At 43.5% G+C, this 17,824-nt stretch overlaps 1 protein-coding gene across 6 annotated transcripts in view; it reads right to left on the reverse strand.

The window, feature by feature from the left end:
• Positions 1–17,824, reverse strand: part of MPND (MPN domain containing) — a 114,419-nt gene that overhangs the window by 47,166 nt on the left and 49,429 nt on the right. For 4 of the 6 annotated variants that reach the window (XM_083179329.1, XM_083179326.1, XM_083179325.1 and 1 more), the window contains exons 2-4: positions 16,811–17,021; positions 11,100–11,330; positions 10,902–11,016 (exon numbers count right to left, since the gene is read on the reverse strand). In XM_083179329.1, coding sequence (XP_083035455.1) covers positions 10,902–11,016; positions 11,100–11,330; positions 16,811–17,014 — 550 coding nt within the window. In that variant the 5' untranslated portion in view covers positions 17,015–17,021. The remainder of the gene's footprint in view (positions 1–10,901; positions 11,017–11,099; positions 11,331–16,810; positions 17,022–17,824) is intronic. The other 2 variants (XM_083179330.1, XM_083179327.1) reach the window with 1 other exon arrangement.

Genomic DNA, 17,824 nt, shown 5'->3' on the forward strand with positions numbered 1-17,824 from the left:
ACCATTAAAATTCTTCAAAATAAGACCCTTGTTCGTTGACACACTTCTGCCAACAAGTTGTCCACATTTGGAAGGCACCCTGGAAGTCCTTTTCCAGAATGTACTTCAAGCAGCACGTTGAAGCTGCTTTGACCTCTGCTCTGGTCCCATGGCCGTGTCGTTTAGGGCTGCCTTCACTCAGGGAACAGGAAAAAGTCCGCTGGGGCCAGATCAAGACTGGAGAAGCGTTGCGATGCCGTTCCAGGCCAGGTAGTTGTTGACTATGTAGCAGGTGTGACTTGGTGCATAGTCATGATGCAGCTTCCAATTGGCTGCAATGCCTGGCCTCATTCGATGGACCCTTCCCTTCAATCTTTCAGCACTTCCACGTTTCTGCTCGTGGACAGGCGTCCTGCCCGGGGTTCATCTTCCACACTCTGTCGCCCGTCTTTGAAGCACTTGTGCCATCTCAAAACAGCAGCTTTTTATAGGCTTTCACTCCCGAACACTTTGTGGATCATTGCTAACGTCTCCATAGCCAATTTTCCGAGACCCACAGAGAATTTAATGGTGTAGCACTGTTCTTGCATTTTTCAGCTTCAACCGAACCTAGAGACAGGGGTCCACTAAAACCATGATACGAGCAGCTCGTTCGCAACTGACACTTGGTGCGTGTTGAAGCTCACTGCCCCCTCCATGGAACCCGCCTGCAGCATGCACGCTGCCACGTACAGTCATGTCAGAAAAAGATAGGTCTCATTACTTTTTATACAAACCCTGTATGTCACCAGCTAATCAGATTAGAAAGGGATGTTTGTGTTTTTTTTTTATATTGGTGGTCGGATATGGATGTGAATGTACAAGTAGTGAAGTAAGTAAAAAGCTTATGAGTGTTTATTAGAGGGGAGTGAAGAATAAAAGAAGCAATGTTCACAGAGTGATGAGTATCAGGGATATTTTAGGATGGATGAAGTTTGGTGAGAATTCCATGTAATGAAATGAGAAGTAGCAGTTTGGTGAGCATGCTGTAACTGTGTGTATGTTAGACATATGTGTAGGATATGTTTAGTAATGAAGAGTAATAAGTATTGTAATTACCTTGCTTGATGTTCAATGTTTTTCAATTGTTTTTTTGAACTGTTCTTTTAAAAGTAACTCCCACTTTGTAAATTTCTCACTTCATATATTTCTAGACAACTGTTTGTTCTATAAAACAGCGTGCCAGATTAAGCTGTATTGCAATGAAATTTTAAATCTTACCCTCTTTGACCTTCTCAAATGTGTGTCTGGAATGGGAAAGTGACCCAGGGATCTGTGTAGTTGGGTGACTTTCTTTGGGGGCGTCTTTAGAGTGGGATACATGATTCTCACAAACCTCAACCTACCTAACTCTCACTCTTAAGGCCCCCATACATTAGGCCGACTTGACAAGTCGGACCCAATTCTCCTGCGAGACGCCCGGCAGCTCCCCGGGAAGCTCACATACAATGTGGCACTTGATGTGCCATTTTTTACAGATTTATCACATATAAAACAAACCAGGGAGCTGCCGGGCGGTGAGGAGAGGGGGGGGCGGGCACCGGTGGTGCCGGTGAGTAGCGGCGGCAGTGGGGGCTGGCAGCAGCATCTCTGGGTACCGCGGGGGATGCCTGTGACAGTGGGGCGGGCGGCGGTGATAATCACCGTGCTCTCACTGTGCAGCTTGCTGGCAGCAGCGTCTCTTCTTGCAGCGGGGGATGCCAGTGACAGTGGGGCGGGCAGCAGTGATAATCCTCATGCTGTCACTCAGCTGATTAGCCGGCCACTGATTGGCTGAGAGTGCGCTATCTCAGCCAATCAGAAGGCGGATAGTCATTTGACATGTTATATTAAAGATGTAATAGCCGCCACTGCCCGCCCACTGAGTGACAGCATAAGGATTATCACTGCTGCCCGCCCCACTGTCACTGGCATCCCCCGCTGCAAGAAGAGACGCTGCTGCCAGCAAGCTGCACAGTGAGAGCACGGTGATTATCACCACCGCCCGCCCTACTGTCACCGGCATCCCCCGCTGGGCACTCATCCCCCCCCCCGCCCACTGCAGGAGGTCGGACGTGATCGTACCTGCTGAACATCCGACCTCCTGATCCGGTCCGATGCGCACGGGACCGCGCATCGGATCGGATCAAATGTCAAACACATGCGATTTTGGGACGATTTCACGCAATTTATCGGCCCAAGTGCCGAAATCGCATGGAATCGGCCCAAAATCGCATAGTGTATGGGGGCCTTTAGTCTCTGGCAACAGACAACAATCACTAAGTACCCAAATTTAAAAAGGACCAAAATACCTTACTAAAAAGCTAGGACCTAGCAAGTACCTTCTACAAGGTACTAAAACAAGACTGAGGTTCTAGTGGATGGGGAGGGGTTATAAAAGGGGTGTGGGACAGTCTCAAACTAGGCAATGCCTGTCTCCACAGCTCACTATACATAATCCAGAGGTATTGACATCCCCCATATGGATGATAAAGGAAAGGGATGCACAATAAAGTAATAACAAGCATGTGCCCAGTGGTGATGGGAAAAGCATAAAGTCCAAAGTAAAGATTGGTTATTGTGCATCAACAGGGCATTGTTAAGTCCAGATATAATTGTAATTGTTTTAAATTGTTTTGGTATGCAAATATATGTCCGCCAAAGATCCAAAGAGTATATAAAAAAAATGCAATGCTAACATTTTCCAGAATAACACAACCTAATATAAAAAAGACCAGCTATGTTTTGGTGTTGCTGGTCACTCATCTATAATATGTCTAAAACAAAGCTGTTGTAGAATATACTCAAAACCACAAGACATCATGAATAGTGGAATTGATCAAAGCATTTACATTCTATTTTGGAAACTAACCCCTTTCTCAATTGCAGATCACCAATAAATAGCCTGTAACTAATAGAATAATTCTACTAAAACCAATTTATTTATTTTTAGCAAAGGCAGCTTCCACCAACCAGCAGGATTGTGAAGAGCCCATACAGAAGCTGTTGTGGTTCTGTAGATTTCACTCTTGTTTCTGTATTGACAAAAATCTTCTCCCATGCTAAGTGCTGGACACAGTGCAGTTCAGGCATATCCAACACCTGCACCCAGACCCAAAGCCACGCTGCCCTACTTTATATGGATTCTGCTCTCACCTTAAAAGGATGCAAGAAGAAAACTGATTAAGTGCAGCCTCAGTGGCTGGTCACCCAAAACAGTTGAATATCTCCCAGTCACTTTAGATGACTTGACCCCTGAATATGTCTACCGTACTTCATCTACAAGGCGCCCATGTGATTTCCATGGCAGTGCCAGCATGTACAGCTTGCTATGTAATTCTGCAACATTGGGTGGATGTTATAGGACAAAAAGTGCTTAATGATCAGGTGCGCATAACACAAAAGCTGCTTATCAACTATTAAGGTGACATTCAAAAACCACCTGGTGTGAGCGATATACAAAAAAGATGAAATAGTCGAATTAGCGCTGATGTTGTTCCCATATAAATAGTCAGTGTGATAAATCACAAATAAGTTCAAAATAATGTCACCAATAGGGTCCATGAATGGGAATCCTATTTTCCTCTACCTCCCCCATGGCAGCCCTCACTCATGGGTTTCTCCCCTCTGGGTAGTGCATTGGAAAGGAAGAAAGACACCAGCCCCCATAAAAGGGCCCCTCCTCCTTCCTCCTGTGTCTTTTTTTCCTTTCCCGGGTAAGTGCAGGTACAGGTATCATGGCAGGTGGACACTAGCTTACCCGGCTCAGGCTCGTCTCTGCGGCAGCCCTGGCTCCCTGCAGAGGACGATATATCCAGTTGGAGCACCCGCTGGATTGGTTAAGTGGCCGCATGCAGACCCCCCCGGGGGCAGCTCCAGGCGGTGGCGTCCGCAGGAGTCGCGCTAATGGCGGCGCGGGATAGCGTCTGCCGCGTCACTGCCTGGCCCGTGTGCATCTGCACAGAGCGGGCGGACGTCGGCGGCAGTGCGCGGCGCCGGCGGATGGCACGCTTCCGCCGCGAGCGGAAGCGTATTTAGCCAGCGCCTGTGCTCAAATAGACTGCAGCAAGTGAATGGAACACAGTCAGCGTGTCGCCGCAGTATCTGAGGTCTCAGGAAAACGGGGTAAGGCGCCGGTAGGTGCATGCTTGGTTACTTATGTTAACTACATAGCGGCTTTATCTAGGACTTAGGCAGTTTGTGGGGGAAGAGATTTAGTTTATTTTTCCCCTTTTTTACTTTCTTTAGAATTAAGTGCGCACTGCTGCCATGGAGGATGATGGGCGTGCTGTGAGGAAATCAGGGTAAGCCATTGTCTTAGAGGTGTCCACCTGTAGCCTATACGCCCGCATAAATAATGGTTATGGTTCTCTCTTAGGTCAGAGACCAGCAAGGATAAAGAAGTCAGGTCCAAGCATAAAAGACCTCACTTAGACAAGTGTGCAGCATGTGAAAAAGGGTTGCCTTTTCAGGCAACCCTTTTCAACCTTCACACAGGCATGTGGGCATCCTGTGTGAAGGTTGTAAGGCCCCCCAGCAATTGCAGCCAGCACAAATGTCTAGCCTGGTGGAAATGTTAACATCTGCATTGGCAGAAAAGTTTGTGGCTAAGGAGGATGTGGTGAAACGGTCATCTAAAAGAAAGCATGTCATCATCAGTGAGGACTCTGATGACTCGGTCCAGCAATCAACCAGTGCGGTCATGCCAGAGTTTGATTTGGATCAGGCAGATGAGGTGCCTAGTCAGGATAAACTAGAGACTGAAGTGAATCCTGACATGATTGATAATTTGCTAAATCTGATTTACAAGTCCTTGAACATTGATGATCCACAGGAGGATTTAAGCCTCCAAGAAATGTTGTTTAAGGATAAAAAGCGCAAGGGTAAAGTGTTCCCGTTGTCCAATACTCTGAAAGAGGTAATTTCGGACAAACGGGTGGTGATCTCAAACAGGGTTAATAAAATGTATCCGTTTGACAAGCAGCAGGTTGCCTCTTGGGAAGTAGCGCCAAAGGTGGATGCAGCAATAGCAAGACTGTTCAGGAAGACCACCCTGCCCCTTGAGGAGGCCAATATTTTTAAAGACCCGATGGAGAGAAAAATTGAGCTGGGTCTCAGAAAGCAGCAGTTAGTCGCAGGTACTGCTTTGAAGCCAGCAGCAGCTATGGCTGTTACTTCCAGAGTTTTGCGAGGGTGGTGCCAGCAGCTGGAAAGTGACATGCTGGATGGTCTCAAAAGATCCGAATTGCTCAGGATGGTGCAGGATGTACAGCTTGCTGTGGAGTTTTTGTGCGAGGCATCATTAGATTCCGTGCGCCTAGCAGCAAGAGCAGGGGCTACGGCAGCAGCCACTAGAAGAGCCCTCTGGCCAAAGCCTTGGGCGGCAGACGTACAGTCTAAAAATAGACTGCTTTCAATGCCCTTTCAGGGTGACTATCTTTTTGGGAAACAGTTGGATGACTTGGTTTCCAAAATTTCTGGTGGTAAATCCGTATGGTTACCCCAGGATAAGGTAGCCAAGAAGACTCCCCCACCTAGGTTTAATAGGTATCAGCAGGAGTTTAGGGAATCTCGGGCATATAGACCTGGGAGACCTTACAGAAGAGGATCCTGGATTTCCAGGGCCAAATTTCGAGGCCAGGGGAACAAGGAGAGCAGATTCTCTTCCAAAAAAGACCCCCAATAACGCCAGCCCACAAAGAGTGGGAGCCAGGCTGCTGAAGTTTCAAAGCACCTGGCAGGAATCCACCTCAGACGAGTGGGTTTTAGAAGTAGTCCGTTCAGGCTACAAAATAGACTTTGTGAGAAAACCAGGGGAACTCCTGGTCCAGTCTCCTATTCCAGAGGACATGGAAGAAAGGAGAGCGTTGTTGTCCAGTCTAAAAGAAATGCTGGATCAAAATGTAGTCAGTATAGTGACAAAGTCACAAGAATTTCAGGGATGGTTTTCCCGTTTTTTTGTGGTGAGAAAAGCCACGGGGGGATTTCGAACTATCCTGGATCTACGCAGACTAAACAAATTCATAAGAATAAAGTCGTTCAGGATGGAATCAATAAAGTCGGTCATTCTGGACCTCAATCAAAACGACTTCATGTCCTCAATAGACCTCAAGGACGCCTACCTACATGTCCCAATTTTCGAAGGACATCGGAAATTTCTAAGGTTCAGGGTGCAAGGGGTCACTTATCAATTCAACGCACTCCCTTGTGGCCTGGCAACCTCTCCCAGGACTTTTACAAAGGTTCTAGTGGTCGTAATCGCATGGCTAAGGCAAAGGGGGATAAGACTATACCCCTACTTGGACGACATCCTGATTGTGGCAGAATCAGAGGCTCTCCTAGTACAACATACGGCAGAGGTAGTAGAATGCCTAAAGGCTCATGGATGGCTGATAAACGAGAAAAAGAGTCGTCTCGCTCCAACACAAAAAATACAATATCTAGGGGTGATCATAAATACCCAAGATCTGAAGGTGTCTCTGACAGATGTCAGAAGAGAGAAACTTTTAAGAAAAGTAAAGTGGATTAGAATGAGGACTGTGGTCTCGTCCCGAGACTGCATGGAAACTCTAGGCCTCATGTCAGCAGCTCTGGAAACAATCCCATGGTCTCGTTTCCACATTAGAAAAATCCAGTCATGCTTCTTAATGCAGTGGGACAAGAACAGCAGGGGATTAAACCAGCGGATAACCCTGTCAAACGCAGCGAAGAAAGATTTGGACTGGTGGTCAGAAACGGAGCGTCTGGCATCAGGAAAAAGTTTTGCGGCACAAAAACAGGTGTTGCTCACGACAGACGCCAGTCAGTACGGCTGGGGAGCAAGGTGTGCCAGCCAAGTGGCTCAAGGTCGCTGGTCAACAGAATGGCAATCAGCCCACTCCAATCTAAGAGAGATGGAAGCAGTGTATCGGGCGTGTATTCACTTCCAGGGCCAAGTATGGGGCAAGGAATTAATAGTAAGATCCGACAATCAGGCGGTCGTATCCTATATAAACCATTAGGGGGGAACAAAGAGCAGAGCCTTGTTGGAACAAACATCCAAGATATTCGAGTGGGCGGAGGCTCATGTAATAAATATTTCAGCGGTGTTCCTCGCAGGGAAGGACAATGTGATCGCAGACCGGCTAAGCAGGGAAGAATGTCGGCCAGGCGAGTGGTCCCTCAACAGTACCGTATTCAACATGTTAATAAAGAAGTGGGGCGTTCCGCAGGTAGACTTGATGGCGACAGAAAAAAACAGAAAAGTGCCAATCTACTTTTCAAGGTTCCGGGAGCCTCAGGCAGCCCAAGTGGACGCCCTGACAGCGGTGTGGAACATGGACACAGCCTATGTGTTTCCACCAATCCCCATAATTCCAAGGCTACTGAAAAAAGTCCAGAGAGAGAATGTGGAGGTCATAGCAATACTACCACATTGGCCCAGGAGGGCATGGTTCAGCACAGTATGCAGGTTGGCAGTGGACGAACCGTGGAGACTACCATCAATTCCGGATCTGCTATCGCAGGGGCAAGTAACGAGGGCACAACCCCCGTCTTGGAACCTGACGGCCTGGTTACTGAGACCAAGACGCTAGCAGCAAAAGGGTTCGATAAGGAGGTCATTGGGACGCTACTTCAGGCCAGGAAAAGCTCGACAATGAAGACATATTACAGAATATGGAAAAGATACATGTATTGGTCAAGAAGTGAGCATAAAGATCCAAAAGTGGTTGCCACAATATTGAGCTTTCTACAACAGGGTCTTCAGATGGGCCTCTTAGGTAGTACCTTGAAGGTACAAATATCGGCACTAGCTTCCATGCTAGACTGGGACGTAGCGAACAACAGAGACGTACGTAGGTTCATGCAAGCGGTAAAAAGGCTTAAACTAAAAATTAAAAGTCCTCTACCACCCTGGGATTTGAATTTAGTGTTAGGAGTACTCATGGAAGATCCATTTGAACCTCTGCATGAGATATCGCTGAAATGGTTATCATGGAAAGTCCTATTCTTGGTAGCAATAACTTCAGCTCCTAGAGTCTCAGAATTACAGGCGTTGTGGATAGATGAGCCCTACCTAAACTTTTATGAAGATAAAGTAACTTTGAGGACGAATCCGCTGTTTGTCCCAAAAGTAGCATCAGAATTCCATGTGAATCAGGAAATCGTGCTCCCATCCTTCTGTTGCAATCCATCTAACAGTAAGGAGGAGCGGCTACATACATTAGATGTCGTCAGGGCCCTAACTGTCTACAAACAAAGAACGGAGGAATTTCGACAGGCAAAAAATTTGTTTGTATTAACAGGGGGAAACAAAAAAGGACAAATGGCGTCCAAACAGACTTTGTCAAGATGGATCAGGGAATGCATCCTAAAGGCATATCAAATAAGGCGGAAGGAGCCGCCAGAAGGGCTTAAAGCTCACTCCACAAGGTCGGTGGCCGCATCCTGGGCGGAGAAGGAATCCGTCTCGGTTTTAGAATTGTGCAAAGCAGCAGGATGGTCATCGATTCATACCTTCACGAAGCATTACAGAGTCGATGTAATGTCGTCCTTAGCGCGGCAGTCTTGTAAAAAAAAAAGAAGAATCTCTTTTGTTGTTATAGCCAAGCGGGCTTATATTTATGTTTACATGAGTATTACCCCCCCTGAATTTATGTACTGCTTGGGTATGACCCATGAGTGAGGGCTGCCATGGGGAGGTAGAGGAAACACCTAGTTATTACCTGGTAATGGGTTTTCCTCTACTCCACCATGGCAGCATATACTCCCGACCCTCACTGATTGTTATTAAGGTGTTGTGTACTAATCTGTTATGTTTTTAAGCTGGAGAATTCAAAGACACAGGAGGAAGGAGGAGGGGCCCTTTTATGGATGCTGGTGTCTTTCTTCCTTTCCAATGCACTACCCAGAGGGGAGAAACCCATGAGTGAGGGCTGCCATGGTGGAGTAGAGGAAAACCCATTACCAGGTAATAACTAGGTGTTTGTATGGATCCTCAATTAACCACGTCCTCTCAGCAGTGGAGTACAGTATGAAATGACACAACAAGAAAGAAAGTATAGTGCATAACTTTTTAAACAGTGAGTTTTAATAAAAGATGTGCACTTACAATTTGATGAGCATAATAAAAGCATGGGTTAATAATCGCTCAAGGCAAAGCTGTGGTCTAAAGAAAGGGTCCAGGGTGCAAAGTCCCACCAGGTCCGGATACTGGTAGAGGCTGGAGCCTTGGATGTCCACACAACAAAGTCCTTGGGTGAAATAATTAGGCAAAACACGCCAAATGCATTTCGGACCGAATGGTCCTTCCTCAGTAGCGTGTCAAGTAATTCTAAAGTACTTCCTTATATACGGTGGCTCATAGCAGACAAAAACACAATTACACCTATCAGTGTACGCAATATGGCTGTGCGTTCCAGCCTATATCACGTGTTGCGTTCCATATCAAGCGCGGCTTTGAAAACACCTGTACTTCCGCCTTTCGGCTTGTATAACATGGCCGTGCGTTCCACCCTATGTTAAGGGTGCATTCCAAGCCCACTCTGGAGTACGGAGTGCAATCAAAGTGCTAAGAAAATCAACTATGATATAAATTACAAGAGCCAACCAATGTACAACAACATATATGATAAATAGCAGATAAAAAGTCATAATGAATAAAAATAATACAATGGTCATTTCATCAAGTAAAAAAATATATCTAAAAATAATGCGTGAAGAGATGGTCAGGGAATACCATAAAACCAATATCTAGCAGCATACAAAAACACAGGTTGGATATAATAGGGTTTAAAGTGGCAGAGTGTCGTAAGTTCATGTGTTGCTGCTATACATCTGCTGTTTTTATGAAAAAATTATTGCTGCTAAACACTCTGCCACTTTGAACGCTATTATATCCAACCTGTGTTTTTGTATGCTGCTAGATATTGGTTTTATGGTATTCCCTGACCATCTCTTCACGCATTATTTTTATATATATTTTTTATTCATTATGACTTTTTATCTGCTATTTATCATATATGTTGTTGTACATTGGTTGGCTCTTGTAATTTATATCATAGTTGATTTTCTTAGCACTTTGATTGCACTCAGTACTCCAGAGTGGGCTTGGAAACGCACCCTTAACATAGGGTGGAACGCACGGCCATGTTATGCAAGCCGAAAGGCGGAAGTACAGGTGTTTTCAAAGCCGTGCTTGATATGGAACGCAACACGTGATATAGGCTGGAACGCACAGCCATATTGCGTACACTGATAGGTGTAATTGTGTTTTTGTCTGCTATGAGCCACCGTATATAAGGAAGTACTTTAGAATTACTTGACACGCTACTGAGGAAGGACCATTAGGTCCGAAATGCATTTGGCGTGTTTTGCCTAATTATTCACCCAAGGACTTTGTTGTGTGGACATCCAAGGCTCCAGCCTCAGCCAGTATCCGGACCTGGTGGGACTTTGCACCCTGGACCCTTTCTTTGGACCACAGCTTTGCCTTGAGTGATTATTAACCCATGCTTTTATTATGCTCATCAAATTGTAAGTGCACATCTTTTATTAAAACTCACTGTTTAAAAAGTTATGCACTATATTTTCTTTCTTGTTGTGTCATTTCATACTGTACTCCACTGCTGAGAGGACGTGGTTAATTGAGGATCCATACAAAATAGGATTCCCATTCATCTTGGACCCTATTGGTGACATTATTTTGAACTTATTTGTGATTTATCACACTGACTCTATTTATATGGGAACAACATCAGCGCTAATTCGACTATTTCATCTTTTTTGTATAACATTGGGTGGATGTTGGGGTGGAGCTTATAATGGCAACACTGCCAATAAGTATTATAAGGGTGTCTAATACACAAAAAACAATATTTACTGGAACACCATTAAACATTCTGCCAAAGTTCTACATCTCTTACCCTGTTCTTTCTTGCTACCATTTGGCTCAATGTTACCTATCTTTCCATATCGAGGGAAGACTTCTCCCTCCTCTTCCAGCAAATCATCTTCCTCCCCCTCAGTTAGTGGACTCTGCTGGAAGCACAAATATGATCTATTAGAAAGATGTTAATTTGCGTAGTGTATCACAGAATGCCAAAAGCGACAATTTTGCTCACCCCTTCAGCAGCTGACCCATGAAGCTGGTTCTGTCTCAGCCAAGTAGTTTTGTATTGGTCCAATTTCTGTCCCTTGTACCGTACAGATGCCCATCCACAACCAGATTTCTTGGCAGGGTTAACTAGTCTTTTGCAGTGTGTGGCCCATGCACTGGGAGAGTTAAATGCTTGCCCACTCTCCTGCCATATAATTTTTCCATCAACTAAAAGGTCACCCAGAAACTTTCTTCCCTGAAAACCAAAATTAAGATTTGAAGTTTTTTTTTTTTTACTAATCATCAAATTAGAAACCTCCTATATAAGCAAAACAAAGTTCGAAATAAACATTGAAAAAAGTATTATATTTCAAATACAACCCTTACTCTGTTCATTTGTTAAATACAGTCTATGGTATAGTACAGTATATCTATATTTTCATTTTCTTGCTAGAATTCCATACTTGCTTGATCAGAAAAAGGGCCAGATGCACTAAGCTTCAAAAGTTATAAAATGGAGAGTGAAAAAACAGCCAGCCAATCAGCTCCTACCTGCTATGTCACATACTGTGTTTGAAAAATGTCAGGCAGGAGCTGATTGGTTGGTTGTTTAGCACTCTCCATTTTATCACTTTTGAAGCTTCCTGCATCTGGCCCAAATTCAGTCTGGTGTCTAATCCCATCACCAAACTGCTTACTGATCTCTTACTTGTTTGAACAAACAAGCTGATTATATTTGCGTGATGTGAACCTTAAATCTGAAGCACACTTTGAAAAAAAAAATTGTACTGTCCATTATTATTTAGACATGTGTCATTTTGATATCACAACTACTGTTCTCAACTGTGTACATTATTAATGCAGATGTCAATGTTCAGTTGCTTATAGAGTTAGTTTAAAAAAAAAAGATGACCAGAGGGTGTGTTTTTTTATAGACTCTGAAATCGAGCTTGAAGTGAACCAATTAGTGATTTTATTGCATGAAACATGAGAATACACATAAGAAATCCAATGTCCATTTCACAATACCAATTTGCGGTAGGCTAAACATTCAAATGCCTAATTAGTTGTTAGTAGGGTTGTCCAAAGGAAAATACATATGGAAAATAGGCGGTTGGGGTGCTGGTGGTCAGAAGACTGAAAGTGGCATTTCAATGATCAGAATCGACAAGGGCTGGCAAAAGTACACTTATCCCTTTTCCTCAACCCTAACCCTCCCTGTCTGATGTCTAACCCTCCCATTTAGTGCCTAGCCCTAACCCTCCCTGCACAGCCTAACCCTAACTACTACTCCTAACAGCCCCCTCGTGCATAAACCCAACCCCACTTTCCCCCGTGGCCTAATGCTAAGAGACCCCGGCAAACTTACAATCGGGATGCCGGCTGTTGGGACTCCAGCGTCGGTATCTTGTATGATGTCAGGATTCTGGCACTGGTGTAGGGACTGCGAGTCGGAATTCTGGTGTCAGGATTTCAATAGCCAAAATCCAAGGGATTCTGAAGTCCCAACATTTTTACCTTAAAATAAAGGTTTTCCTAACTTTTCACACCACCAGGGGAGTGTGCACATTTACTCTTAAAAAGCAATTAACCAATTTACAACAAAATAGAGAGCGCACTAAATAAATCTATACATATTTTTAATTAGTTTAAAGACACACATTAAAACATTTCATTTAAAAAAACCTTTTATACTTTATCCCCAAAGTCAAATATTAATATATATGTTGTTTGTCTCCATTGCTCTTACCCACTGTATATTGTTGAGGTTGGTGGGGAGCCTCCAATAAATGTAGTTGATGACTATTGGTAATTGTATCCAGAGATGAATTATATCGAATGGACCTTTTGGTACTTGTATAGTTTTACAGTGCCCAATATATCGGATGCGATATCGGCCAATATATCGAAGTGATCCGAAGCGATTTTTGACCTGTTCATAACCCCACTTTCCACTACGCATGGAGTTGACCTTATATAGTGTGGCGAGCGCAGCGAGCCACCAAGCCCGAAGCATGGCGAGCGGACGCGGATTACTGCGCTCGCCACACTATCTAAAATCAACTCCACGTGTAGTGGATAGTGGGGTTATGAACAGGTCAAAAATCACTTCGGATCGCATCGATATATTGGCCGATATCGCATCCGATATATCGGGCGCCGTGAAACTATACAAGTACCGGACCTTTTTTTTTTAAATGTCACTTTTATTGTTGTATAAATGTTTATGAAAAACCAATATAAGCTGGGCTCTGTGTTATTCCTGATGACAAAGATTTATTAACACGGGCAGGAGGATAATGGTAAGTGGCAGGTGCCAAGGTGCAGGTCGCTACAACCGGCGTGGCTCTGTTGTAATGAGAGATAAGAATAAGAAGTCCATGGCCAATCTTTAGAAATGTCTTTTTGCAACATCAGATACACACTCACCTGATTTAAGGATAATTAAAACACAGTATAACACGCAGTTTAATGAATGCTTTACGCTGATAGGTGAAAGCATCTTTTTAAACCAGGACTCCAGTAGTACTTTCCCATCTTCTGAGGAAACCCTCACTACATTACGTACCTCACTACAGAAACGTGCCAAGAACGGGAAATTGACTCCAACCGATTATCCACCTGCCCGAGATTTATGGTCCGGACCTGTGACCATAAATTCCAAGGTTTATCTAGAGCATGAGTGGAAGACCCGTGGTGATCCACGCTGGTTCAGCTACCATCTGCAGCATCTGACACCAGCCTCCCAATATCCAGGGAGGACAGGAGGCAGTTAACAGCGCGGTAGCGAGAGACCTGCGGCGATCCTTAGCCACCTGCCCGCCGACTGTAAGAGCCGGACACCTGCTATCCTACACTATGCAGAGGACAGGAGGATTAACATTGCTGCAGAGGTTGCTCCCGGCGCTGGCTCCTACTACACTAGAGCCACGCGGTTGTAACGACTTTTTAACTTACAATGCAGCAGAGGTAGCTCCAGGCGTTGGCTCTCATTACAACAGAGCCACACCGGTTGTAGCGACCTGCACCTTGACACCTGCCACTAACCATCATCCTGCCCATGTTAATAAATAACACAGAGCCCAGCTTATATTGTTTTTTCATAAACATTTATACAACAATGAAAGTGACATTTAAAAAAAAAAGATCCATTCGATATAATTCATCTCTGGAAACAATTACCAATTGTCATCAACTACATTTATTGGAGGCTCCCCACCTACCTCAACAATATACAGGACTCAAGTGGGTAAGAGCATTGGAGACAAAAAAACATATATATTAATATTTGACTTTGGGGATAAATTCTAGAAAGGTGCGATATAAAGTTGGATTTTTATTCTATTGATATTATTAAAAAAAAATGTTTAATGAAATGTTTTAATGTGTCTTTAATTTAAAATATGTATATATTTATTCAGTGCGCGCTCTCTTTTGTTATATTTTGTCTATGCAAGTTTTAGGTAATTGGGAGCAGCATAATAGTTAAGTAACGCTGTGGCTTATCGATTAATAGATATTATTATAACAATTTAAATTTATATTTGCGCCTGATATACCGTTGGTATATATTGTTAATTAACCAACTTGCATTTATTTGACCCCGTAGAATGTTCCTTTTTCTCCCCTACATGTTGAAAGCAGGTTATCCTATTTTTACAAATATATCAAGTTCCTGCTTCTATAAAGCATATTTGCTAACAGATTAAAGCCCAGGACTGCAGACAGAAGTTTTATAAAAGTATAAATAATCAGAGTCTAGAGAAAATGGCTAATGCTATTAGTACTTTATCCAAATTCACATTGATGAATCTGACTAAACAGAAATAAGTACCATTATTATTAATCGTTTCCCTACCTGAAAATGAATAACTATTGATCAGAGATCTATCAAGGGTATTGAGAATACAAATATGATCGATCTCTCCAACAAAGCTGTTTCGTTTAGATCTGATCAGATTTTACATGCATGCTTTTATGAGATATTTAATTGGATTATGTTTTAATAACCTGTTAAAAGTAAGAATCTATACAATTGAAATAAAAACAATACAAATTGAGTTTATTATTGTTAATTAATTCATTAATATAAGCCATTTATAAAATATATATAAAAAATATATAAATCTATAAGTTTATTTTTAGATTAGTAGCTTTTCATCAGAATATGTAGAAATGTATACAATACCAACCTAGTCACAGGGGAATGAACTGAGAGATATGGAAGTACATTATCTCTTAAGGTGCCCATACACATTGCGATCAGCAGCGTGCAATGCTTGTACTGTCCGCGGATCGCATTGTCTGCAAATCGCATCCAAAACGCACGCATGTGATACGATTCGCCCGATAACGTGTTGCATTGCACACTGTTTATCGCAACGTGTATGGGCACCTTTAATGTAGATCAGTGGTTCACAACCCTGGTCCTCAAGTACCCTCAACAGTTCACGTTTGCCAGGTCTCCGCAGAGAATCACAAGTGAAATAATTAGCTCCACCTGTGGATCTTTAAAAAATGTGGTTAATTAAACCTGTGCACCTGCTGGGTGACCTGGAAGCTATATTTAACTAAAAAAATTATGCATTATAGTATGATGGGTGTGTATTATGGTTGACATGGTCAAAAGGATGGCACATGAAAAAGTAGACATGAGTTTCTCTCAATTTTTTTGAGTGTCAATGTCAACATCTGTTGACATGGACCCTCAAATAGTGTAACATTCACTTTCGCTTCAATTGTCATGCTTCGAGTCTAGTTGCACACATATAATAAGCAGCGTTTAAAGAATTAAAAATCCCAAGTGAATGTTAAAATCACACAAATTATTGCTCACATAAATTCTAAAAGATGTCAAGGAACTCCACAGACCATTGAGATTCACCTGAATACCTCCCAACTTTTCATGTCCAGGAGCCGGGACAAAACTGCTGCGCGCCGTAGGCGCGTTGAAAATTCCGGGGGCGTGGCCTAATTCCAGGGCGTGGCCTATACTCGCGGCTCTCCCGCGAGGTCACGCCCCCATTTTGCAGCTATGGGGGCATGACCCAGAGGCTCTGTGAGCCTCTAGCCATGCCCCCTCCCCGCTGCTTAGAAAGCCGACGGGGGACTCCCAACAGCCCCCCCCCCACCGCGGGACACTGCTGGCCGCGGGTGGGACAGCGGGACAGGCCCTGAAAATCGGGACTGTCCCACTGAAATCGGGACTGTTGGGAGGTATGCGCCTGCACTGGTTCATTAATAAATGTACCATATAGGATTGAGCATGTCCCTGCTGTCACTCTCTATCCATGAATTTGGGCTCATACTGTGTGGCATAATGTGAATTTTGGCTCATTCCTTGGGAATTATGCATCATGTCATGTGGCATAAGGTGAATTTTGCATCATTCCGTGTGGCATAATGTGAATTTTGGCTCAATTCCTGTGGCATAATGTGTCAGGGGCACTAGTACTAGCTAGTATAAGGGATCCTACTATTGTGGTGTATGAGGGGTATATGGTGTAGTATATTACACTTAAGGACCAGCCCCCTTTTAAGTGTAAGCTTCACTGGGGCAGGGACGAATGTGAATGTTCAAATATTCTGTTAACCGCTGCAGAATATGTGTGCGCTATATAAATAACTGGTAATAATATATAAATAAAAATAGGAATACTTCCTCTTCTCTCTTTAGAATGCAATATGTTTTTTCATCTATATATAAAACAGAAAAAGTGTACTGAATGTTCTCACCAGGTAGTGTATAGAGAGCACCCCTTGGCCAGGCTCTATCAAGCCATCCTTCAGGAGAACCCTTAGGGTGATGCCCCTCTTGGTCAAAAAGCTGCTAGCCTTCCCAGAAGGGGGCACTCTTCCAGAGTTCTCCACCTCAGTATCCTCCAGTTCTTCTTCATCTTCTTCAACTCCATCCTCACCCCAGGCAGATTGTTCCTCCATTAGAGATCTATAAGAAAAGTAGATACTTTGAGAAATATCAGAAAAATATCAGGTTTCTCATTACATAATAGAAATGGTGCTTGTACCGTATGATGTTATATTCATATATTATAATATTTGACATTTACTGCTTGTTACATCAAGTCTGTTTCCTTTCAGTACATTATTCTAGTGATATGACTCTTGATTTCTGTTTTCTTTCATGGAGAAAGATGCAGATATAATATACAGGATCTATGTAAATCTGGCTAGTTTTAGTGGTTTGTCCCACTTTTATTAACTCTTTGAATGCCAATATCTCTGAGAATTTCAAAATATCCGCTAAAATGCCAGTGTCAGTCACATTTCTTATATAGATGTAAATAACAAATGATTTGTAAAAATAGACTGTTTTCTATGTAAGGTAAACATTACAGGTCATTATGATGAATAAAACCACTCATGCACGCATAAAACCATACTTAGCCAAACTCACATACAGTCTGCAAACCCCCCCCCCCCCTTTTTGCTGGCTTCTCCCAGACAGGAGAGAAAAAAAAGTATGCGCTAAACATATTTCCGGCTGATGCAGATAACTGGATCCCAATGCTGGAGGATAAGACGCCACTTTGGAAGGCTGTTGTTTAGGTGGCCACCAGGTGATACTAGGTGCCACTGTTGTTCTTGTCCTGCAGTCCTTAAAGCCTCATACATGCTAAAGCTTCCCCTTTGACAGCCACTTTTCCCCAGCAGTTTAGGCCCACCAGGTACTGGGGTGCTACCAGGACTTACTATGGGACAAGGCTTCTACAGGAGGCTGGGCAAGGCAAA

This window comes from Crinia signifera, chromosome 1 (assembly GCF_055691185.1).
Source record: "Crinia signifera chromosome 1, ASM5569118v1, whole genome shotgun sequence".
In the NCBI taxonomy this organism is placed as follows: Eukaryota; Metazoa; Chordata; class Amphibia; order Anura; family Myobatrachidae; genus Crinia; species Crinia signifera.